The following is a 24864-nucleotide window of genomic DNA, read 5'->3' as shown; positions in this document are numbered from 1 at the left end:
AGAGGTAGAGGTCATTTCTCCTAAGAACTTCTTGTTGTGATAAGGATTCAGAACAGAGACTATTTCCTGAAGGAATGAAAAAAACAGGGCAGTTGAGGAGAAAATTTCAAAGTACCGAAAGAAAATGTGCCACCCCAACTCCTTTTTAGATATGAGACCGAGACAGAGCAACAAAGAGAAAATTTGACAAGTGTATTCAGTTTGTCTGAAATGTACTATTCAGCTTTTGGTAACTCGGGATGAATTCTATAGAAACTAAAGATCTGCCTCTCCATATAAAAACCCACTTTTCAAAAAGGATTGGGGGCTGGCCAAATTAGCTCAGTTGATTAGAGCATGGTGCTGAAAACACCAAGGTCAAGGGTTCAGATCTCCATACCAGCCAGCAACCAAAAAAAGGTCATTTCTTGATTTTTAGGTTTAAGAAAGATTCCAGGTACTTTCGAAAAGCATCTTCCGTTAAATATATTTTTGATTTGTAACAAAAACTTTGTAAGTTCCCATACTTACTTACGGGTTGGTACATTTAATGGCAGTGAAAGTTGAATTCTTTTTAATAGGCAGGGAATCACTGATTAGTATAATTGTCAAAAATTAAAAAAAAAATAGCCAGTATATTATAATTGAATTCAGACATAGGCAGAGGTGATGTTTACTTTTGTGTTCTCAGAAGAATTTTAATGGAAGAGTGCTAAATAAAGCACTATATAAATAAAGTTACATAAGAAATGCCAAATTTATTTAGAGAATAAATGAATTTGGGATGCTTTGAAATCATTCAGCTATAAACAGTCAATATTTTACATAGGTATATATTTTTACCTATTAAGTTCCAAAAGGATACTATTTGGTGATTATTTATAATCCTGATTTTATTTACCATATATACTTGAACTAATAAAATATTTATTTTTCAATAGTCTATAATTAAGAATTTTCACTAATTTAACCTAGACTTTCCATCAATTAAAGTCAAAGAGCCATCCTTATTGACACTGTGAATGGAGGCAAATAAAATGGAAAGCATGATCCCAGCCTCTCAACCAGTCTGACTTGATCCCATGGTTACTGATATTGCTTCAGTGCCATGGGTCTGGAGCCATCCTAGTTGAACATTTTTAGTCCCTAACTGGCTCCAAAGTTTTGGTAATGAGCTGGTTCTGGAGTGTCTGTCACTTTAGCTCATTGGGGCTAGTCCCAAGATGGATCCCCGAATCACACCTCTGTCCTTGAAGATCCTACAGCACAAGTTGATATGGGAAAATCAAAGGCTTTATCTAGAAAATGCCACCATTGGCAGTGACCTAGCAAAAGAGAGTGAGAGGAAGAAAAACAAAGGGCATAGTAAATTCATTTTCTTAATAACCAAATCTCAAATAAAAGATTTAGTAATATATATTGTTTTTACTAAACTGTTACTTAAATTTTCCTTAGTTTATATATATATTCTTGGCCTATTTAAGTGGTAGTGCCAGATTCAAACATAGGCAGTATGGCTCCAGAATCTTTTTTAAATCACTACACTATACTACCCAAGTAGTCTAGGCAAAAAGAAGAATACATTCCAAGGTACAAAGGCAGGAAATTTTAGGGTATGTTTAATAAGCAGTTCAGTTTTTAACAGAATGCAGAATGTAGGAGAATACTAGGAGGGGAGGGCAGATAATTAGGTTGGCCTATATCCTGAAGGCCCTTGATTGCCAAACTCTAGATGAACTTAAATGCATAACAAATTTACAAATAAAAGATAGCCCTACAAACTAAATAACTGCATAGTTATTTATGAAACTGCATAGTTTCATAAAAAGGCATCTTGCTTTCGTTTTTCAAATGTGATCTGTTTGTGTCAAATGAACTTTAATATTTTTAATAAATGATTTTAGGGGCCGGCCCGGTGGCGCACTGGATAGTGCACCGCTTGGGAAGCGCGGCGGCTCTCCCGTCCGAGGGTTCGGGTCCCACATACAGACCGGCTCCCGCTCACTGGCTGAGCGAGGCGCGGGGGCAACACCGAGGGTTGCGATCCCGTTGCCGGTCCCCGGTCCGGTACGGTGGCAACACTGAGGGTTGCGATCCGTTGCCGGACACGGAAAAAAGACAAAAGACAAAAAAAAATAATAATAAATAAATAAATAAATAAATGATTTTAATTTGTTAGACTTCTAAAAAAACTAGTAGAATCTTCATTTCCATTAAATTTAGAATCTTTTTCCAAAAATTCATGTAATTGTTTTTCTCTTTTGAGACTTTGAACTATTTAATTATTTATTCACAAAATATTTTGATTCTTTTGTTTTCAAAATACAATATCAACAAACTTGTCATGATTTATTATTTTGTGTTTACAGAAGATCATTATTACATATGATATGGTAAAAATTATTGTTGCTAAAGTGCTAATTTTATTATCATGTTTCTACTCCAATTTAGCTATAGTTCAAATCTGTGCCATTTTATGCCAGCATAATTTGGAAGTATAATTTGACCTTAAGTCCAATTTCTAATATGCTTCAGATATATAAAGTGTTAAGAATTATTGCAAATGATTCATTTAATAAACACAAACTTATACATGCCAAGGAGTGGCTTCCTCTTCAAAGTAGTCACTTTGAGAAATTAATCCACTTATTCTAATGATGTTGCTATTGCTCAAATAGTTATTTTTGAAACTACCTTTTTAGAATCACCTTGAGGTCTGTAGTACATTCCTTTGAATATCTTCAAAGAAGCAAATTTTCATGTTTTGAAAGTAGATATGATATCTAGATATATCTAGAAACCACTTGGAAATGAGTCTGATGTGTAATCAAACTAAATGATACCATAATGATACCTATTTTCTTGGTGATATATGAAGGCAATTTCAAATGAAAATAAAAATTCCAAAATATTTTGAGCATTGATAGCATGATTTACATCAGTGTATGGCCTTCCAAGGTGACTATTTTGGAATACAATATTCACATGAATTTAATCATGCTTTATTCAGCATTCACCAACTGCTTGAGTATGTGCTAGTTCCAGTTATTGAAGATATTCAGTCTACAGGTATAGCTTCCCACTGCCCACACTGCCCTGCCCCTCACCTAATGAGAATCAGGCCAGAGTGTTTTCCCACCTAACTGGTACGGATTTAGAATTAATCTGCTTTCCCTACATCTAGTATCCAGTGTACCTACTGAACCACAACCTTCCTTCAAAAACCTCCACTGTGGTGACCAGTGACAAAAGAAAGCCACTGATCCAGTGCCTGGCTGGTTGTCTCTTTTCCAGCTGGGACCTTGAGCCCTGCCCTATCTATTCTGAACCCTCATCTAGCTGCCAACTCCCCTACAATTCACAGGTACTGGACCCAACATCCTATACTTTCACCTATGGGCCAGGACCCTACCTCCCCCTAAATAGGCCTCCCTGTAACCACGACTATTCAACCTTCTGCCCTGAAGCACAGCTCATGTCCAGAAACTCCTGCTGCCATGTCCCTTCCAAGTAGATGAGACCACATGAGGAGCAATTCTGACTGCTACCTCAGACACTATATTTGGGACTTCTGAATACCATTCTTATGGGTTAGCTTTACGGGTCCCACTTTATTCTCTTCTCACCAGCCCACCTTTGAGCTCTCACCAAGCCTCATGATCATGTATCTGTGGGTACTGGCAACATGTGCCAGATAATAATGATATTTTTATGTAGATTTTCATATTTTAACAAACTCTTTCACCTACGTTACATAATTTGACCATCACAACAATTTTGTAAAGTACATAATGCTGGTGTAATAAACAATTTCTGCCATATTTGTTTTTTAAAGTCACATTGCTTGTACAATCTCCACTCAAAACATTAATGATATCACTGCATCTGATATCTGGATGTATTTTTTCCTTTCATTGTCAATGGCAGAAAATGTTTCAATAAACTTTTTGCTTTTAATGTTAGGTAAATATTTAATGAACATATAATCATCTAGGAATTTTAAAATATAAACAGGAGCCTCTTTGTTTAATATAATGTGTGTCAATTATTCATTTCCATAGCAGACTACCAGACCATACTGTGAGAGAAGATTGTTTTACCACCTTTTATTTCACCTTTCCCAATTTAATGAGGTTCCAATGTAAAGAGTTTTATCATTAACTTATTGTGCATCATTATTAGAAGTGATATTCATGCCTACCAAAATTAAATGTTTAAAGAACTAATAATAGCTAACATATGTTGAGTAGTTACTATATGCCAGGCACTGTTCTAAGCTCCTTTACGAGTATTAAGCTACTTAATACTTGTAACAGCCCTAAGAGACAGACACTGTTATTATCCCCATTTTACAGATAAAGAAAGTTAGGTATAGAGAATTTAAATAATGTACCCTTACAGGGAAATTTAATATTTCTTTCATACCCTTGACATCTTCACTAGATATTAAGATTAGTTCTTTATTTTAAAAAGAAAGTCAAAATAATAGTAAAACAAGGGAAAGCCAAAAAGAAAAATACATAACTGAACCAAGTATATCTTAAATGTGCGAGTAAGTAAAGAAATTTGGGTGGGGGTAGGGGGAAGCTAGAATTCTACTAATTTGTGGGGATGTTCGTGGTATATTGTTAAGTGAAAAGGGCCAATTGCATAATAATGCATATGATTCTGTTTTTTTAAAAAATTAAAACCCCTATTGTGTACATATGCATGTGTGTGTTTACATGAACAAAGAGAAAAGTGTGTAAGGATGTCCACCATAGTGTTAATATTGGTTACTTTGGTGGATACGGACAATATAAGTAGTTGTTTAATTTATATATCTTTGCATTGTTTTACTTATTAACAACATATATTGATTTTGTAATTTGGCAAATATAAAATAAACAGGGAAAACATTTCAAAATGAAAAAAATGGTAAAACAATCATAAGACAGAAGATTTGTGAAACACCATCTGCATGCAGATTGATTTTGACAGGTAACTCTACCAGCATACATTTGAGAATCCCTTTGTATTATTGTTCTAGACACAAGGCAAAAAATTGTGTGGATCATTTAATAAAAGCACTAAAGAAATGTTTCCTGTGAGTTAATTTTATATAATAATGTTTAAAAAATATCAGCAGAAGTTTAGAAAAGATTCCTATTATATTTATGCCCAAATCACTAACAATAAGCCTAATTCTACAGTCTTTATTAAAGTTATTCATTAAAGTCTGATACCTCCAAGATTTTTAAAGATCCTGAACTTCCTACTCCGAATATATAATGGCAGAGATTATTTAAAAGACTGATGTCTGGATAGTAGATTATAGGTAGTTGTGATTTTCTTATTTAGACTTTTAATGTATTATTTCTTAAAATGTCCACAATAGACATATATAGTACCACTGTTATAATCAGAAAGACAATTATTTTACTGTGTGTAAACTTTCACTAAAGTCAATGGGCCAACCCATTAGAGTTCTCAAATGGCAATATAATTCTAGGCATTATCAAGGGTTAATTAAGAATTGAAATAAAACAGAAGGCACAGGCCTACCTGAGGTCAAAGTATGAAATGAGTAAATGTCGTTGGGGCATAACCCCCAGGTGACATCTTTCACTAAATGGAATATACAGCCTCAACAGCACACATGAGAAAGATAAAAAGATAGTCAAAAAATAAATTCCCAAATAGTGACATGTAATCTATCTGACACTGACATACACTTTCTCCAGAGGTACAGTTTAACAATCCCTGAATGATTCTTAAGCATACTAAAACCCAAGAACCACTGTTAATAGGTGCTCAACAAACACTTGTTAGTTTGAGTATGAAGTTTTAGTAAAGCAGGCTGAATGCTTGAGTTTGCTTGCTGTCCCAGGTCTGTGAGTTAGCGAAATACATATACATGAAGGAATTTACAATGATATTCAAGGAAGAAACAATAGGAAAGAATAAGTGACCCAGGGAAAGTAGAGAGATATAACAATAAAAAAGTAAAATACCTTTTTCTAATATCTTCTTCCTCAGAACATGGAATCTGAAAATACAGAAATGGAAAATATGGAATCTGAAAATACAGAAATGGAAAATATGGAATCTGAAAATACAGAAATGGAAAAGATGGAATCTGAAAATACAGAAATGGAAAAGATGGAAACCGAGACTATTTCTTCAGTCTCTGTTCTGCAAGCCCTCTCTAGGATGCTTAATCCTGATGAAGAGGACGATTTTGACCTTGAACAGGTGGTTATATACTTGTAGATGCATTACTTCTTACATGGGAAGTTGCAGAAATGTATTTGAACAAATTGTTCCCACCTTGCTGTGGCAGCAGGGCTGTGTCATTTGATACATTCACAGGAGACTGCAGGGTTGATTATGCATGAGAGTATAACCTTTAGTACATTTCTAGCAAACATAATTACATTTCTTCTAAACCACCTGAACACTGAATAGGAAAATAGTTCTGTAACTATGGTAGCAATAGCAACATTTCAAAATGTTTGTCATTTATATTTATGGCCAAGAATGCTTGACAACCATTGTAAAGAGTGATAGCTAGGACTGTTTAAGCCTCGATGATATTTCCATAAAACAAACAGTTTCAATTATACAGTATTAATTGCCCCCCGCCAGGTACCAGTCCCTTAATTTTTAAAATTTGTATACACATGAAAGCAGAACAGAAAATATTTTGAGCCAAATGATATGACAAATTAGCTTCAGTCTACTAAAATTGGCTTCTCAGTACATGCTCAAATACAGCTGTGGAGTTTAACTAGTTGAGTAGCATTTGGGGTCAGGACAGGTAATGCCAGGGAGGCTTGCAGCAGCAAGATGGGCTTCATTTTGGGTAGAAAAGTTCCATGAACCAACCTTTGGCCATTCTAAGGTCACTGCCATTGTTCCCAGAATAACTGAAGCACTTTTATATAACCCCTGCTCTCCATTGTCCTACTCCTTAAATATCAGTGAACCTTGGTTATCATGCTGCTTATGATTAGAAAGAAAATCTGGGGCAGAAATCTCATACTATAACAATATATCAATTGGTGTAGAATTATTTTAATAATGTGTTTTATTTTTATGACCAGTTTACCATGAAAAAATAATCTTCCATGAACATAATCTTACCCCTCCCTCCAATTTTTTTTTTGGGGGGGACACAATGTGGAAAAACAAGCATATTCTAAATAGGCGGTAAATTCAGTGGCTCAGGTTGACACTGGATTGAGCTTCCACCTTCCAGGAAGAACTTGAGTGGAACAGGGCTGGATTAAATAAAGTGAAATGGAAATAAAATTTGTAGAAGAGGAGAACTGAGTCAGCTTGGAGCCAGGATCAGAAATCAGGAAGTTTTAGTCAGGGAAAAATCTTAGTAGAGGCCAAATAAATAAAGAAAAATCAGGACTTGATAAGAGCACTGAAGAATATATACAACAAATAGGACACAGGAGAAAAAGTTAGGAGCAATATATCAATGAAGTTGGGAAGACAAGCTCAGTTTTGCTACCTTAGTTGAAATAGTAGAGTGATATTTTTCTGGAGCCTACATCCTGGAAAAGGTAGGGTCATTCCTTGTGGAAAAAGTATATTAAGTATTTGAGAAAACAGTGATCTTTAATAAAATGAACTGGAACTTGTGACTGGAACAGATTCAGAAATAAAGACTTGGGCCGGCCCCGTGGCTCACTAGGGAGAGTGCGGTGCTGTAGCGCCGAGGCCGCGGGTTCGGATCCTATATAGGGATGGCCGGTGTGCTCATGGGCTGAGCGTGGTGCAGATGACACCGAGCCGAGGGTTGCGACCCCCTTACCAGGCAAAAAAAAATTATTAAGAAGACTTAACCCAGTTACAAATCTTGTTCCCTTTGGCATTTATGTCTGGAGATGTTTATTTGCATCTAGAGGTGTTTCTAGCAGGAAAGATGAGTGCTTATGAGAACAAAGAGGCTAACACCATTTAACTGAGTTGTACAATTAACAAGTGAAAATTACTGTAATAATATTTGATTCTATGTATCTGGTTTATAAGCAATTTTGAGATAATTGGTCATTCAGACACCACAGTACAGATATCATTAGAGGGTATGGAATTGGAGTATCAGAACAGTGGGAGAATAATTAATGTTTCTAATAAACTATTAAATTTTCTGGGAAAGAAACTGCTTCTCATTTTTAACATGTATTAATCTTGGGAACTGTGAAATGATTACAAGAGTGATGTGTTTTTGAAAACACTCTCTGAAAAGAGCAAGAGAACTGTTGCATACACATTGGTTCATTTACACTATCCCTCTTCTACATGAATTAAGAATCTGGGAGAATGGGAAAGAGTGTGTCTGTTGTTTTTCAAACTCATGAGGGAATCTTAAGGCCTGTGGGAAATAAGGCTCACCACTCTTCATAGACATTGTAAGAAGGATGTTCTAACTCTCTTACATATTGCAAAGTGGCATGAATTGCAATGATAAATCGCTCAGATAATTGGCTATAGATTCATGGTAAAAGCTCAAATGATGTTCTTATAGAAAACAATTGCCAGATGGTTTTTAATGTTTTCATTATCCCATTCCATCTTTTCACTTGAAAATCTTGTTTTTAATCATATATTTTCATTAAGTTAATAAATTGAAACTCCCCTCTGTTCTGATATGCTGATCCAATCTCATTGTCCATGGGGAGCATACCAATTTTTGTCAGGAATGTTCAAGGTTTTATTTTTACTGATTTTAATTTTCCATGGAAGGAGGCACTCAACAAAATGAGGGGCCCTCATGTTCCGAGAAATGCTTTACCCTGATTGATTATTAATATTCTGATGATTAACAATTTAAGAAAAGTACTACACACTTATATGACCTTAGTGATTAAAAAGAGAAAAAAAGGTGTCCAGAATACTGTCTTGGGACTTTCACATAAAAATGCCTGTAACACCTTAACCACAGACATAGCACTTTTGAAACTCCTTTTTGGAAAGGAGTGGTTACTATCTCAGCACTGTTGAGACGTGATAGATTAATTTCTGATTTATAACTATTGGAATAGTTTAGCATAATAAAGACCCAGGTGAGCTTTCCACCAGCTTTCAAGGGCAGACAGTACTCCCCTTGCTCAAACAGTATAGTCTAACTTTTATATGTGTCTGAAGTCTTAAAAGATAAGGGCAGGGGCCTGAGAAAGGTTAGGTAGAGGTACTAGTTTGCCAGGATCCAAGGAAACAAGAATTTTTTGACTGCTAGCAATAGAGTGAATTGGGGCTACAGAGTCTGACATTAGCAAGAACAATTACTAAGAAATTGGGATTTTCTTAAAATATCAAAAAATCCCTGAGAGGGGCCAATGAGGTCGTTGCCATTATACTAATGGTGTATGTAATATGTGTTACACTTATTGAAAAAATGAAGATTGCTCTTGTACAGCGAGTCAGGGGCAGTCCTATGGGGCTGTGCATGCTTGCACAGAAGATGGCAAAATAAACTTGTACTTGTGTGAAGACCGGAGTGGTTCAGCATGTATTTGACACTATTAATTTGGAGTTGCTATTTAAATCCACTAGTTCAATGTCATGAGGTGGTAGTGTGGGAAAGTGTTTCAGACCTATAGTGGAAAGAAGTAAAAGTGGTTATCGGGGCTTTTGAATGGATCATTTGAATTCCAAATACTTTTATTTCTATAAAACTTTCCCATACCTCTATCCCCCATCCAACTACCAGACACTGCCAAAACCCAAAAGTGTGGATGCTGTTATACTAGCACTTGGTTCTAATCTTCATAGAAATGAATGTGGTTCATTCCCTTATCCTCAGCAGTACATGATTCAGTGAGCTGGAACTGGGGATTTAGTTTCACCAAAGATCAATTCTGCCCTAGAGTCTATTAAAACGAATACTTTTTGAAAGGACAAGAAAAGCACATTCAAAATAATACTTGACATTTGTCTCTCTGTTGTACAACAATGATGGGTAATTAAACTAGAAAGCTCTATGAGTTTTTTAGATGGAAAGTTTATCATATTTAAAGTATTACTAGCCATATAGGTTATACAAGTAGTAATTACAGAATGTTGAACTTATTTTCTTCTCCCCCAGTCACATTGTTCATCTACTATTGGAGCCATGGGTCCTGGGAATATTGGACCACCAAAAACAGAAGAGCTCAAAGGCAAGTTATTTAATAAAGCAGTATAGATCAATACAATCAATATAATCTTTTCCTTGGTAGCAAAATTATAGGCAGAGTAATACTAATTCTAGTACTCATTAAGAAGAACTAAATAACAATGTACTGTATACCTGAAAATCACTAAGAGAGTAGATTTTAAGTGTTCTCTCCACAGACAAATGATAAGCATGTGAAATAATATTTATGTAAATTAGCTTGATTTAGCCATTCCACAAGGTATATGTGAAAAAGCATCATGTTGTACACCATAAGTATATACAATTTTTATCTGTCAATTAAAAAATAACTTTAAAAAATGAAAAAAATATGAACCAAAATAATCGTGGAAATGATGAACAGCCATTTACATACAAAGATGCTGTTTTTACTCCTCTGCTGCAGCTAAATAATTTTTCTAATAATGGGAATTAATTTGCCTTGTATTATACATTCTTCAGTATATTTCCTGGAATGGAAAAGAAAGTCACATGTGATTAGATAACTCTTCATTTTTTAGGATCTAGTTATCAAGATGCTTGCTTCTTTACCTTCGACTTTCCTATATTCTGGCAATTTCACAGAATTCATTCATTAGCTCATACAATAAATATTCATTGACAGCCTGTTAGATACCAAGCAGTATGATCATCTCTGAGACTACAGTGGCGATCAAAATAGAAAGAGTGCCTGCCCTGTCTGAGCTAATAGACTTTTGGAGAAGACAATAAAACAAATAACTACACAATTTAATCTTATATTGAAAAGCTTATAAATTAAAATTCATGGGGTTACTTATAAAATCACAGGCCCAGTAAACCAGAATAAATAATTTTTAATGTTTTCCCAGCATTTTGGTCTATACATTTCCACAGAGTTGAACATTTTACAAATCTTTAAAAATATAGAAGGCTCTAATTCTGTTGATCTTGATCATAGTTACCAGAGGAAGGGCAGGGAGAAGAGGTAATTTTTGTTCATCAATTCAACTAATTGTGAAAGATTTTATCTGGAAAAATGTTTAAAATGATGACTAAAATGAGGTCTGAGGATGGTTTTAAAATTTCAATTATTATTGCTGCATATACTCAAGAGGCTATTTGCCTTACTTGAGAGATATTCACTCCATGGCAGACTAGTTCAAACTGGGATGTCTGTGCTGCCTGTATTTCTGATAATGTAGATCTAATAATCTCTAAATTTTGAGGACAATGAGTCATTTGTAAAATATTATATATAAATCTGTAGTAAGGCTTTACAAAGCCCATGTTAGATTTCAAAAGAATTGGCAGAATTGAAAACCTAACAATTAGGTGCATTTCTAGGAATACTGAAAAAGACTCAAAGTAATGTTCTGCACCTAATCCAGGTCTCCATTTGATGCCACAAAGGTTAGAACAAATGTAAGCTGGGTTTTCACATGCCTGCTGGAGCCTATCTACTTTCAAACATTCAAAGATGACACGTAGAAACCCAAGCACATGCTCAGTTCTTATTAAAGGACAAGTGATAGAGATTTTCTTTAAAGCTCGTGTCTACATGAGGAAAATACTGGATTAAAAAATGGTCATTGTGGGCCGGCCCGGTGGCGCACTGGATAGTGCGCCGCTTGGGAAGAGCGGCGGCGCTCCCGCCCGAGGGTTCGGATCCCACATGCGGACCGGTTCCTGCTCACTGGCTGAGCGAGGCGCGGGAGCAGCGCCGAGGGTTGCGATCCCGTTGCCGGTCCCCGGTCCGGTACGGGGGCAACACTGAGGGTTGCGATCCGTTGCCGGACATGGAAAAAGTCAAAAGAAAAAAAAAAAAAAAAAAAATGATCATTGTATCCACTGCTTTCAGATTCTTTGATATTATTTTTACAAATTATATCCTTACATGGAAAGGTATCAAAGGGTTTTTATATTGTAAAACTCAATGCAAGGTAAGACATTTCTATCCAAATCATATTGTTTGTATGTTTGACTTGCTCTTTTATACAAAAAAAAATTTACATATGATTCTATTTGTGTTTCTGAAAAAAACGTGTAATATTTCTTTGCATATATTTATATATGAGAGAGAGGAAGAGGGAAAGAAGAGACAGATAGACAGACTGACACTGGGAAGTTATATACCAGAATGCTAACATTGATTACCTTCACACAGTTGGATTGTAGGTTATTTTATTTTCTTAGTTTTGCTTATGTGGTTTTCTTTTTTCAATTTTTTTTTACAATTTTTATTACAATTCTACAATGTATTGATTCTGTATTGATAAAAATATTTAAAGTCGGTTGTTACTAATTTAGCTTGTTTCAACCGACAAACAAGCTAGTGATTACAAATAAAGTGTTTTACTTCAGTTATCCCAAACTGAGTGTGAAAAACAGGAGCAATCTAGAGGCAGAAAACAAACAACAGCTTCAGCTTTATCTTCCTTTTCTTCACAGTCGTCCCTCAAACCAGTCATCAAAATAGCGAGGACATCTGGAATCCAGAAGAGGTTCCAGAAGGAGCAGAGCAGGATGACATATGGGACATTAGAGAAATCCCCGAGTAAGTCAAATGAAGCCAGGAATGTGTTCAGGGTTTAAGTTAGATGTGTCATCTGATATAATTCTATTTTTGACAAGTTTCATAAAGTTACTTGCACCACATAAAAGATAAAACTACAGTAACACACAGAAGGCATGTATAATTGATGGTTCTTTTCCTTCTACAGCAGAAACAAATGATAAAACATAACACCTTCCTTTCAGTTATCTAGCAAAAATGAAAAATACAGTCATTTCCATTACAAATTTATATTTAATGTCAGTTTGTTGTATAATGTGAAACTAACAGTGGGAGAAAACCAGCCTGTTAAATTGCAAGTATTCATATGAACTAAATAATAATACCATGTTTATGTGTCAAAGACCTGCTTTTAATTACTCAATGTTCTATAATTTTGGTAAAAGGCTATGTTCTCCCTCCAATAATAAATTATTACCTAGACTTATTTACTAAATATTTCAGGATTATACTTAGCACTCAGCATATTTTGCAAGCAGGATTCAAGCCTTTTTTGTAGTTTTTTCAATATCATCGAATTGTAAATATGAAATTTAGAATAATTATCATATAAAGCCTTTCATTCTGATAAAAAACACTCATACTTCTAAGGAACTTAAAATATGATTTAATAATAAATTAAATTGATGGTTAAATAGACTAAGCTTTAAACGTATGTCTTTAAAAATACGATTAAATATTTAGAATAGCTGGAAAAACAAAGCTAATATTTACTAAATTATAAAGTACTTTAAAAATTCTTAAATATTTCTATGGCAAGTGATTTGACAACTTTCCTAATTCTGACTACAAATCTGTCCAATACTTTAAAAAAAGAAAAAGAAAAAAAAAACCCTATGCTTCTATGATATACGTCAGTTCTGAAAATAGAGGCAGGGGGAGACTGCAGATAATTAACTGGAAAAAAGTATCCAGCTTTCAAATAAACAATGTCGACAAACCCTAAACCTCATTAAAACAATCAAAGAAGATTTTAAAACAACATTTCTATCTACATCTTAAGAATGAGGGAGTAAATCTCAGGTTATGTTTATATAGTTCCCACACATCCATATGAAAGGTAAGAATTAAGTCACTCATTGTCATATTGTCTAACAAATGTCAAACATCCATATGCAAGCTCTAAATCTGAGTAAATTTTCACTTTTCATCCTGATGCTTTATGTTCTGTAAATAGAACATCCATGAAAGCTTTAAATGAATAATAATTCCAGTCAAGATATGAGGAAAATTGCTTTAAAGAATTTTTTAACTTTATTTTCTGCCTTATGAAAATACATTTCAAAATGTCCCTCCTTAAAAAAAATAATAATAACGTCCCAATGGGTAAAAGGGAAAATGAGTAAAGAACATGAACAGGCAGTTCACAAAATAAGAAAAACAAGTGGCCAAATAAAAAATAAAAAGGGCCTGAGCTAAGGCACTGGCCTTGGGGATAAGTATGGAGGGTTTTTAACTGAGAGTTTTGAAGGAACCTATACAGCAGGCAGTTGGAAAATTGCCTCTGGAGCTCAGGATAAGAGCAGGAGCTTGAGCAAATCCATTTGGGAGTCACGAGCATATGGATTGATCCCTTCCGTTCTGTTTTAACCTGTCTTCACTTTTGTAAATACTTGGTAGATGTTATAGCCTATTAAGAGAAAAATGCCCCATATCAAATAGCTATTTATTGTTAGTCTGTTCAGCATCAGAGAAATCCCTTTTTCATTCTTGGGCATTCCTATTTGCAAATGGTCGGAAGTTCAATCTAGGATTTACCATTTCTTCATTAGGGTAGAATTAAACAGAAAAAATAACCTGTAAATGTTTGTTTCATTCCATCTGAAGAGATAAAGGGTACCTTACGGCTGGGTGCTTCTATAAACATTCTATTTCCAGGAGCTTAAATTTGAGAGAAAGAAAAGATTCATAAATTGTCATGTGTGGTATAGAATACCAGGAAAATCTTTGATTGAACTAAGAATTCTGTAGGACCATATTCTAAACACTGTAGTGTAGCTGTGCTGACTGCATCACCAGTGTTTCTATCATAGAATTTTAGAGGTGGAAAAGACCATTGAGATCATTTAGTTCAAACCCACCCCTCTTATAAATCATTCAGATGTAGAAACTGAGACCCAGACCCATGAGTTTGTGACTTGACCAAGGTCACAGGGTTAATGACAGAAACAGTACTAAACCTGGATTTTCTAAGTCTACTCTGTGGTTTAAACTTAGCAGAGGGTTTCTAATCTATCCATCAAACCCTGAGTAATTTTCTGAGCCATTGTTTTCCAGGAAAGAACCTTCCTTTTTATTTTCTACTTTTAATCTTATTAGAATATTATTAGAAGTTGCCTCAATTCATTTGATCTGTGTAGCTTTAAAGCACTTAGGCTTTATATAAAATAATAATCCTGCTTTGCAATGTTTGGTATTTTTGAGTGAATTTCTGTACATCTTTTTTCTTTTTTTATGTTCTACCACATGCCAGAAAAACTGCAAGCATTTTATTTATTTAGTCCTTTTATTTTTTGTAATAGCACGTCCTCATAAGTTTCTAGTTTTCTGCTCCATGACAGGAAATTGCTCTTTCATTTGAGTCTGTATTATCATTGACTTTTTTTCAGATATGAGATTATGTTCAAGCAGCAGGTGGGAACTGAGGATATATTCTTAGGATTGACAAGAAAAGACTCTTCAACAGCATGTTGTCAGGAGCTAGTGGTAAATTTCTCCTCCCCTTCCCTATTTTCTGTATGACTTGTTAGAGTTAAATTGACTGACTGTACAGTAATATTGTGGGCAAGGCTGTAAACTCTTTAAAAATAGTGCTTGCTATTTTTTGGGTACTAGGGGGATAATGGGATAGACAGTTTAAAATTGGTAACGTGTACAAAATAAAGTTTATACATGTTGAATAAGACTTACAAATGAACATAATATGACACAACACTATTTATAGTCCTATAAAACGGCCCAATGCAATTAGACTGAATCTTCTCTCATCCTAGTTCTGTCCCATGCATGCCATCGGATTGTTCATTAACTTCTGATGAGTTAATAACCAGACAGGCAATCAGAATGAAATATTTCCTTCCTTGAATCTGTCTTATTTCTTATTTCTTTATTTCTCGTAACTACTCAGCTTGCAATAGGGGATTTAAAAAGAAATTTTCTTCCTAATTTTTGGATCTGAACTTCTGATTTAAAATACTAAGATGTCTAAAATGTTACTTAGTCCCTCATCTGAATGACACCTTCATTCAGATGCATGTTGGAGAGCATCCATGCCAGGTCAATGTTTCTATATCATAACAATAGCAATACCAAACCATATCAATGATACCACCTTACTTTTGCTTATTTGATCCTCATAATGATCTTGTTGAAAAGTCTGAGGCTAACCTAGAGTGTGAAATTTGACTCATTTTGGCAACATACACAAGTAATTCTGGTGTTAAAAATTTATTATTTGAGATCTGGAGCTATGCTTCTATCTTTTTCCCTCCTTTCTTATAATACATCATAGAATACTGAGGTGCCCATAGGACATGCTTAATATTTGTTCCTTAAGCAAATGATAAATGGAATCTCTCTTTTGCATGAACTTCAGATTTTCTCTTATTAGCAAAATCCAAAGCATTCAATTGAATCAAGTAACATAATGGGAATAGTGACTTTAAGTACCTCAGGAGACTTTTCAAACTCTAATGAGTTAAGGTTTGAAGGGATCTTGAAGTAATTAGCTCCCAGGGTTTACCAGCAATATTTAAATTCCTCTCTCTTAAATTACTGTAAAATTACCTTTTTGATGTCTAGTATTGGGGATTGCTTTAAACTCTGGAGAAATTCTGGGCTCTAAATAAATAAAATTGTTGTGAGCCTTTCCATTTCCCTTATGCAAATTGCTACCAGTTTTAATAATAAAAGTATCCTGAACGAAGAATATTAGAAACTAAATCACACCTCAAAATAGGAATATACAGTTTATCAAAAACTCAATAAATATATACAGAAGAAGACTTGATCCTTCCCCAAATGAATTTATAATTGACTGGGGAGAGAAAACTAACATAAATGAACTAATTTTATTATCAACAATTAAACTCAGTGTAGATAATTGTATGCCTACTGCGACTTCAGAAGGTTTTGATAAGGCATGGACACCACCGAATGGCAGCAGCAAAGAAAACATTTGTTGGTGCTATGGCAGTTTACCACTTGTATACTGTCCTTTTTTCTCTTTCTTTTCTTTCTCTTTCCTTCTCTTAGTTTCTTCATTTATTCATACTTCATATACTTAGTGAATGCTACTACATACCAGGCATTGTCCTAAGTACTAGAGATACAAAGATAGTCAACTATCCTCAAGGAATTCACAGTAAAGGAGATAGACACCTAAACAAATCATCGCAATTCAGTATGGTGAGTACATATTTAGAGGCATATATCAGATACATGCTGATATAAAGCAGGATAGAATCAACTCTGGGTGGATAGGATTTCTACAGTGGACAACATTTGAAGAAGGGCATTCCCAGCAGAGGTAAGAGAACATGAAAGGTATCCAGGCATGAAACAGCATGGCATATTTGAGTAAGCAGCGAGTATAACAAGAATAAAGAATAAGTTTGGGCAATGATATACTGGTAAGCTGACTCTCAAAAAAAATTTTGAAAGCCCCAATTTATTGCTTGAATTTTATCCTGTAGGCATATGAGTGTACTTCAAGAAGTTCATGGAAATACTTGTGTTATCTTTTAATTCTATCTTTCCACGACCTTTTTGAAGTACCCTTGAATTAATGATGACATCCACCATCGTTGCTTAAGCCCACTGGTAAGACTCAGAGTAAAAAGGTTGTTGACCCCATCTCAAGTATTTCTTGCTCAAATTTATGTGCTTATTATTCCTGTTGATAATATAGTATTTTCTTGAATCTAAGACATCACCAGATTGTAAATGTGCCATTTATTTAATAACAATGCTTCAGAGGAAAAATAGGTGCACTACCACATTAAATGTACTCATTGATTGTGTGATGCATCCAATATCAGAAACATTAAAAAGTAGGGGAAATTGTACCTTGGAATTGGCTAAATATGTTATTTGGGTCCTAGATCTGGTCTGTATATAACAATCCAGTTCAGAGACTTCAAGAAGAAAACTCTTACTTAAGCTGAGGAAGGTAATAGGAGTACAATCTGTTTAAGTACAAGGAGTGATTTGGGGCTTGAAAATTCACAAGGACCACCCTTTCCTTTACCCTCCTCAGCCCCCAAATAAAAATGCAAGATTTATGAATTCTAAATCAAAGTGATGGTCCTAAACAAAATTCTGAAACAGGAATATTTATGTCTTTAGCAAACCTTCCTTCTAACCCCTAACTACAGAGCCCCAATACCCAAATTCTGCCTGCTCTATTGTTATCCTCTGCTGCTTTGCTCCAGGATTTGTAGCTACCAAGTTTCCCTTGGCTTGATCTATATTTATGTATTTTAGAGCTAGAGCTAAACCAGCGGTTTACAGGTTTGTTTTGTTTTGTTTTTAGCTGCAAAACCTTTTCTTCAAATAAAATTTTATGAGAAAACCCAACATATAAAACACATAAAATGCCACTGCCTTGATTAAAAAGGTACTACCACCCCTGAGACACCTCTTAGGAGATTGGCTGGGGCTCCTTGGAACACAATTTGAAATATGCTGGTCTAGTCTCTTCTCCTTATATTACAATTGAGAAACTAAGGTCAGGCTTACAAGGTATCAAATACTCATAAATTAATAGAAGAATAGTAAGAGAGATAGCGGGCTTCCTTCTAGGTAACATATGTGCTTTTCTTTAAACCTCATGAGTAGAAATCCTTTACCTTGTTTTATTTTATTTTCCCTTTTGTCCTCTATCAATATTCTCCATCCCTCCCGACAAGGCTCCCACTCTAATGGGTTTGATATATAACCTTGACTATATATCTTTGAAAATCATTGTTTGCCATAATTTTTTTAATTGACAAATACTTATTGAGCACTTATTATATGACAGATATTATGAGCCAAATACTGGATATACAGTATTGAACAAAATAAACAAGGTTCTTCTTCTCTCAAGGAGATTACTGTTAAGACATAAAGCAGCAGTGTAGTAGCAGCTACTAGGTGGGCTTGCTAGACTTTCGTAGGTTCATCCAATAAGGAAACAAAGACCCCAAAAGCATATATTTTATTGCTTACCCAGGCAGCATGAGCAGGATCAGCATAGTATCAGGTCCTCATATCCCTTTACCCACAGGATGACATCGAAACAAAGGAGCAAGATGGCAGGCAACACGAGCAGTGGGCACTCTGTTGCTAAAGAGCCAGCTCTAGACTGCAGCTAGCTGTTTTACAGTCTGCATCAGGAACCAAACAGAGAGAGGTGGAAAGTTCTGTGCCTTAGTGCATCTAGGGAGTAGGATGAGAAACTGCCTCATTACAGCTTCCCACAAGATAGGGAGCCTCCCTCAAGGTAGAGAAGCAGATAACAGCACTGAGGCAGCTCTTCACAAGACTGCCTATCTTCCCGTGTTCCGAGAGGATCACAGGATGTTCTGCCAAGTCCTGGGTTACACTGTAGTTGAACCTTCAACTTATGTGGACAGTACAATGTCACCAGAGTGCCATAGTGGAGTAATTTCCCCACATTTACACTCTATGAATAAATGTTTTTGTCCTGATTGTTTTCGCTTAATAGTATATAATAATAATAATAATAGCAAACTATTTATATAATGCTTATTATGTGCCAAGAACTTTACACACAGTATCTCATTAATTCCCACACCAACCCTGTGAAATAGATGCTACTATTATCCCCATTTTACAAATGAGGTTATGAAATCACAAACAAGTTAAGTATCTTGCTCGAGGTCACACATTTAGAATCTGGCAGATTTGAACCCAGGCTATTTGAATTTGATGGAAGTATATGCAAAGCGACATGAGTGAAAAGAAGAGGAAATCCAAACTGACTTCACAATAGAAGTGGCTTTTGACCTGAACATTTGAAGGACAGATAATAGTTTGTCAGGCAGCAAAGGGTTGAAAAGCTGTCCAAGCAGAGTGATTAGCATGAGCAAAGACATAGCATTATGAAAGTAGATGAAAACTATTTGTGATGTTCTTGGAGACCCAGAATGCACTGATGTGGAATAATATAGAAGATGAAACAGAATAACTGGCTTAGAGGTAGTTATAAAAGCCCTTGATGTTATACCACGTGCTATGGACTGAATTGTGCCCCCCCCCCCAAAATTCATATGCTGAAGCCCTAATCCCAATGTGATGGAATTTAGAGATGAGGACTGTGGGAAGTAACTAGGTTTAGATGAGTTCATGAGGGTGGAGTCCCCAGGATGAGATTATCAAACTTGTAAGAGGCATCAGAGAGCTTGCTAACTCTCTCTCCACCATGTGAGAACACAGCAAAAATGCAGCCATCTGCAAGAAAGGAAGAGGACCTTCACCAGAATCCAACCATGCTGGCACCCTGAGCTCAGACTTCCAGTCTCCAGAACTGTGAAAAAAAATTCTTTATTGTTTAAGCCACCCAGTCAATGGTATTTTGTTATGGAAGCCCAAGCAGACTAAGACACCATGAAATTTGGACTTTATTATCTGGGCAGTAAAGTTAGTAAGTGTTTTAAAGCACGCGAGTTAAATGATTGGATGTATATTTTAGAACAATTCTAGTAGCAGTGTGAAGATTGAGTTTGCTGGTGATTATGGTGGGATATAAGTCTGAGTTTGGGAGACTGGTAGCAGGAAAATCAGGCAACTGTACTAGTTCTAGTGAGAGAAGTAAGAGCCTGGACTGTGGCAGCGAGAATAGAGAGAAAAGAATGGCTTCAGTAGACATTTTGGAGGTAGTATTGATAGGACTTGGAAAGTCGTCGAATGTGGTATGTAAGGGAGAAACAGGAGTCAGATTTCTAGCTTGGGTGACTAGGTGAATGGTGATGGCATTAATCAAGATGTGGGAATGTAATGTGTTTATCTCTGAATGGTAGACTTAGAGACAGTTTTTGTTTCTTTTTGTCATCTGAATTTTCCATATTTTTTACAATTACCATCTATTACTTTGCAATGAGAGTAAGCAATCAAAGGGTGGTTTTGCTTGTGCATTGTGGGGATGGGGTATGGAATGCAAAAGGAAGAAGATAAAGTTCTAGGAGATAGCTATTAAGTTTTGGTTACATTGAGTTTGAAGTGCTGGTAGGAAATCTTGTTGGAAATGTCCAGTAGACTGTTAGAAATACAAATATATATGGAACTCCAGAGAAAGAAAGGGACTGCAGGTGTTGATTTTCAGAGTTGATGGTGTTTGCTTTTTTTCGGTGGTTAGAATATACCACCACAGAATGCTGGCTTCGTATCAGGCTTGGAATGAAGTAGAACTGATTTTAAATTGTGTGCGTGTGCATGTGTGTGGGTGTGGGTGTGGGTGTGTGTGCATGTGTGTTTGGGGAGGGGGTTGAGAGGGATGCAATGGAATTTGCAGGAATGGGGCTAACTAGGGACAGAATAGGCGACTCTTGGGATGGGGTCAACAATCAGAGACAGAGTTCAAACAGAAACACTGTAAATTCTTATTCCAGTTCTAGGCCAGGTATTGAAAACCAAGAGGAATTGGATCAGTGAGGTGAGGTTGGGGTTGCGGCATGGCTTTAGAGATAGAAACAAAGATGATGGGGGAAGTCAAAACTCTGTCATAGAAACAAGGTAGGAAAGAATGATACCTGCCTACCCCAGATAACAGGACTAACTGAGGTACCGGACCTCTTGGGTATCAGTTGGAGATTATTTGAAAAGGGACTATAAATGTCAAAGATATGTAGGAAGATAGCTTGGCTCCTCCATAGGATTATTTATGGCAGGAAGTAGATGGGTTCATTGGGGAAATAGGTCAGCAGATTCCCATTTTCGCCGATGGGTGTTGAACAGCAAGCTATTCCTAAAATCCAAAAATGAATAGGGCCAAGGTTATTGATATTCTGCTAAATGATCTATTGTTTATTCTGGGAGAGGGGAAAAGCAGACTGCCGGTAGCTTGATACTCTTTTTGAGCTAGAATGGATACATAATATTTTAGTGTCCTGCTTTGAGAGATATCAGGGGACATCCTGATGTGACCTAAAAGAACAAACTGTCTTAGTCCATTATCTGTTACTGTAACAGAATATCCAAGACTGGGTAATCTGTAAAGAAAAGAGGTTTGTTTAGCTCACGGTTCTGCTAACTTGGGAAGTTCAAGATTGGGCAGCCACACATGGCTGCTTCTGGTGAGGGCCTTGTGCTGCCTCAAAACATGGCTGAGAAATGGAAGGGGAACTGGGCACAAGTGAAAAAGAGCAAAATAGGAGAGGCAAACTCACTTTATAACGACCCACTCTCACGGTAACTAATCCAGTCCTGAGACAGCTGAGAAGTCACTAACTCTCAGGAATCTGCATTAATCCCTTTATGAGGGCAGATCCCTCATGATCCAAATGCCTCTTAAAGGTTCCACCACCTCTCAACATGAGATTTAGTGGGGAAAAACCATATTTAAATCATAACACAAGTCATTAAACTTACTCTTTTTTTCTTCTTCTTTACTTTCTCCCTAGAATATGAGCCTTCTCCCACCCCTAAATCTCACTGATAATTGTTGGTGAGTAAGAGACACCAGTGGAATAGAAGTCAGTGACCAACAGACACAACCAGGAATCACATGTTCATCATGCAGATTTATCTCAGAGAGGGTTATTAATCATTCTGAGAAAAGTGTATGCTCATCTTCTGATAATTCACTTGTTTCTTGAATGGTCTGCTTCTCAAATCCTGATTTCTTTCTTAGGGATAAAATAGTCATATTCATTTACTTTTAATGAATAAATAGATTTGGCTGCTTGATAATGAAACAGATTCTCTTTTCCACTTAAAATTCTTGAGGATGGACACCTGTTTTGTTTTGCTTTGTTGTGTTAGACTTTCTGATTATATTAACCTTGTTTGATTGGTTATATATCAGACCATGTGGCAGAGAGAAGGATATTTGAGCTGTAATACAATTCTTTATTATCACCTCCAGGCAACACAATAAGCCTTCGATTAAATTTCTAATAGTTTTCTCAGTAATATACATATATTTATAGTTAATATCATATTACTCCTTTATAATGACAGTGGTGGTGGTGGGAAGGGGAAACAAATACCTCCTTAAAAGCTAATCTACTTGTATAGACAATGTATTTCTGATTATAAAAGTAATACATATTTTAAATTTTAAACAATACCCAAATCAGTAAAGTTGAAAATAAAATTCCCCTTAATGAGAGAGAGAAAGTGAGAGAGTTTGAGATGGGTTTAAAGTCAGGGATGGGTGAAGGATGTCTTTTACATATTACTTGGTAATAAAAATCAGTCACTTTCCATTTTGATGATGTCATTTGGAGGAGGTTTCATTAAAACATCTGAATCCTTGAGGTGTAACTGGCAGAAACTTCTGACTCCGTGCAAGGAAATTCACATATTAACCTTGGAAAATACTAATACTTGAAGGATGAATGAAGGAAGAAGTGAGAAAGATATTCAGCGATGGGAGGGAAACCATAATAGTATATACTGCTGTAGAGAAGTAAAACAGGATTAGGATGCAGGAGGAACTTTTAGATTTGTCGGTTAGGAAATCTTTGGTGATCTTTGGAAAAGGGTAGCCTCAGTGGTATGGCCAACACTGGATTGAAGAAAGCTGAGGAGTGAATCAGAAGTGAGGAAGAGAAGGCAGCAACTACAGATTGTCCTTTGAGGAAGGTTAGCAGTGAAGAGGAGGAGAGAGGACATAGTTGTTGAGAAGGAGGCAGGATTTAGGGGAGTTTTTTTTTTTAGGATAAGAAAGACTTAAGCATGCTTTTCAGTTGATAGCAAGGATCCATTCATTCGCTCATGTAATATTTACTTAGTTCCTAATGTGTGTCACTAGAACTAAAGAACAAACAGTAAAAAAGTAGTCATAGTATGGGCCCCTAGGGGACTTTTAGAAAAGGGTGGAGACATTTTGAGTTGTTACAATGATTACAGTATGGCATTGTCATTTAGTACTCAGAGGCCAAGGATGCTTTAAATCCTACAATAGGATGGACAGTCCTGAAAAATGAAGAACTGTCCTGCACAAAACACTGGTTTAAAAAAGAGAGATTTAAGATATGGGGGTGATCGCTCAGCAGCATTCCACCCTCCTGACTACTCCCTCCTTCTTGAAATATGGTTTTCTCTACTTTAATGATACCATTCTATTCCAGTTTTCTTCCAAAATCACTGTGCTTTCCCTCTCTCTTTTGCTCCCAAACCATGGCTCTTCTTTTGCCTGAAGTTCTCTGGAGATACGAACTGTGTCTTTTTTTCCCTTTTCATCTAGTTCTGTAGCTTTAAATACAATATATCTGTCTTATCCTGACCTGCCCCATGAGCTTCAGATTTATATAACCAACTGCTTACTTGGCATCTCTCACTTGTTTAATAGGAAACTCAAACCTAACATGTCCATAACAAAACTCTTGTTTTCCCCAAACCTCTTTTGCATTCATCTTCCTCATGGCAATAACATTCACTCAGTTGTTCAAGCTAAAAACCTAAATCACCCCTCATTCCTCAGTCCTTTATACATCATATTCAATTCAGCAATAAGGCTTGCTGCCTCTACCTTCAAAATACACGTATATTCTAAATCCATCTAATTTTCGTTACCACTACAACTGCTATCGTGTTACTTGGACCATTACAATTCTGTCCTGACTCATCTCGCTGCTTTGACTCTTGCTTCCCTACAGCCTTTTCACCCAGAGTATAAGAGATCCTTTAAAAAAGTAAGCCAGATCATGTCACTTCCTTGCTAAGAATGCTCAATGGCCTCCTATTGCACTTAAAACAAAATCCAAATTCTTCATTTTGACCTATGAACCCCTGTATGATCTGACCTTTACCTACTTTTACAGTTTGATCTGATGCCACATTTTCTTCCTTGTTCATTATGATCTATTTGTTCTGGTCTTCTTTCTGATCTTTTTTTTTTTTTTGTCTTTTTTTCATGACCGGTAAGGGGATCACAACCCTTGGTGTGGTGTCGCCCGCACCGCGCTCAGCCAGTGAGCGCACCAGCCATTCCGCGCACCAGCCATTCCGCGCA

At 36.0% G+C, this 24864-nt stretch overlaps 2 protein-coding genes across 3 annotated transcripts in view; one reads left to right on the top strand and one right to left on the bottom strand.

The window, feature by feature from the left end:
• NUP62CL (nucleoporin 62kDa C-terminal like) overlaps positions 1 to 19152 on the bottom strand; it is a 101178-nt gene extending 82026 nt beyond the window's left edge. Inside the window, exon 1 of one of the 2 annotated variants that reach the window (XM_008583986.1) lies at positions 18894 to 19152. The gene's annotated coding sequence lies outside the window, so the exon portion shown is untranslated. Of the gene's footprint in view, positions 1 to 5972; positions 5999 to 18893 lie in introns of those variants that run through there. The other variant, XM_008583988.1, reaches the window with a different exon arrangement.
• The window catches only part of PIH1D3 (PIH1 domain containing 3), a 30546-nt gene continuing 11712 nt past the window's right edge, over positions 6031 to 24864 (top strand). Inside the window, exons 1-4 of the mRNA XM_008583989.1 lie at positions 6031 to 6213; positions 10061 to 10133; positions 12560 to 12665; positions 15293 to 15389. Of these exons, the coding sequence (XP_008582211.1) occupies positions 6031 to 6213; positions 10061 to 10133; positions 12560 to 12665; positions 15293 to 15389 (459 nt within the window). The remainder of the gene's footprint in view (positions 6214 to 10060; positions 10134 to 12559; positions 12666 to 15292; positions 15390 to 24864) is intronic.

This window comes from Galeopterus variegatus, unplaced genomic scaffold (assembly GCF_000696425.1).
Source record: "Galeopterus variegatus unplaced genomic scaffold, G_variegatus-3.0.2 Scaffold3117, whole genome shotgun sequence".
NCBI classification, from domain to species: domain Eukaryota; kingdom Metazoa; phylum Chordata; class Mammalia; order Dermoptera; family Cynocephalidae; genus Galeopterus; species Galeopterus variegatus.
This window is presented reverse-complemented; position numbering and strand designations above follow the sequence as displayed.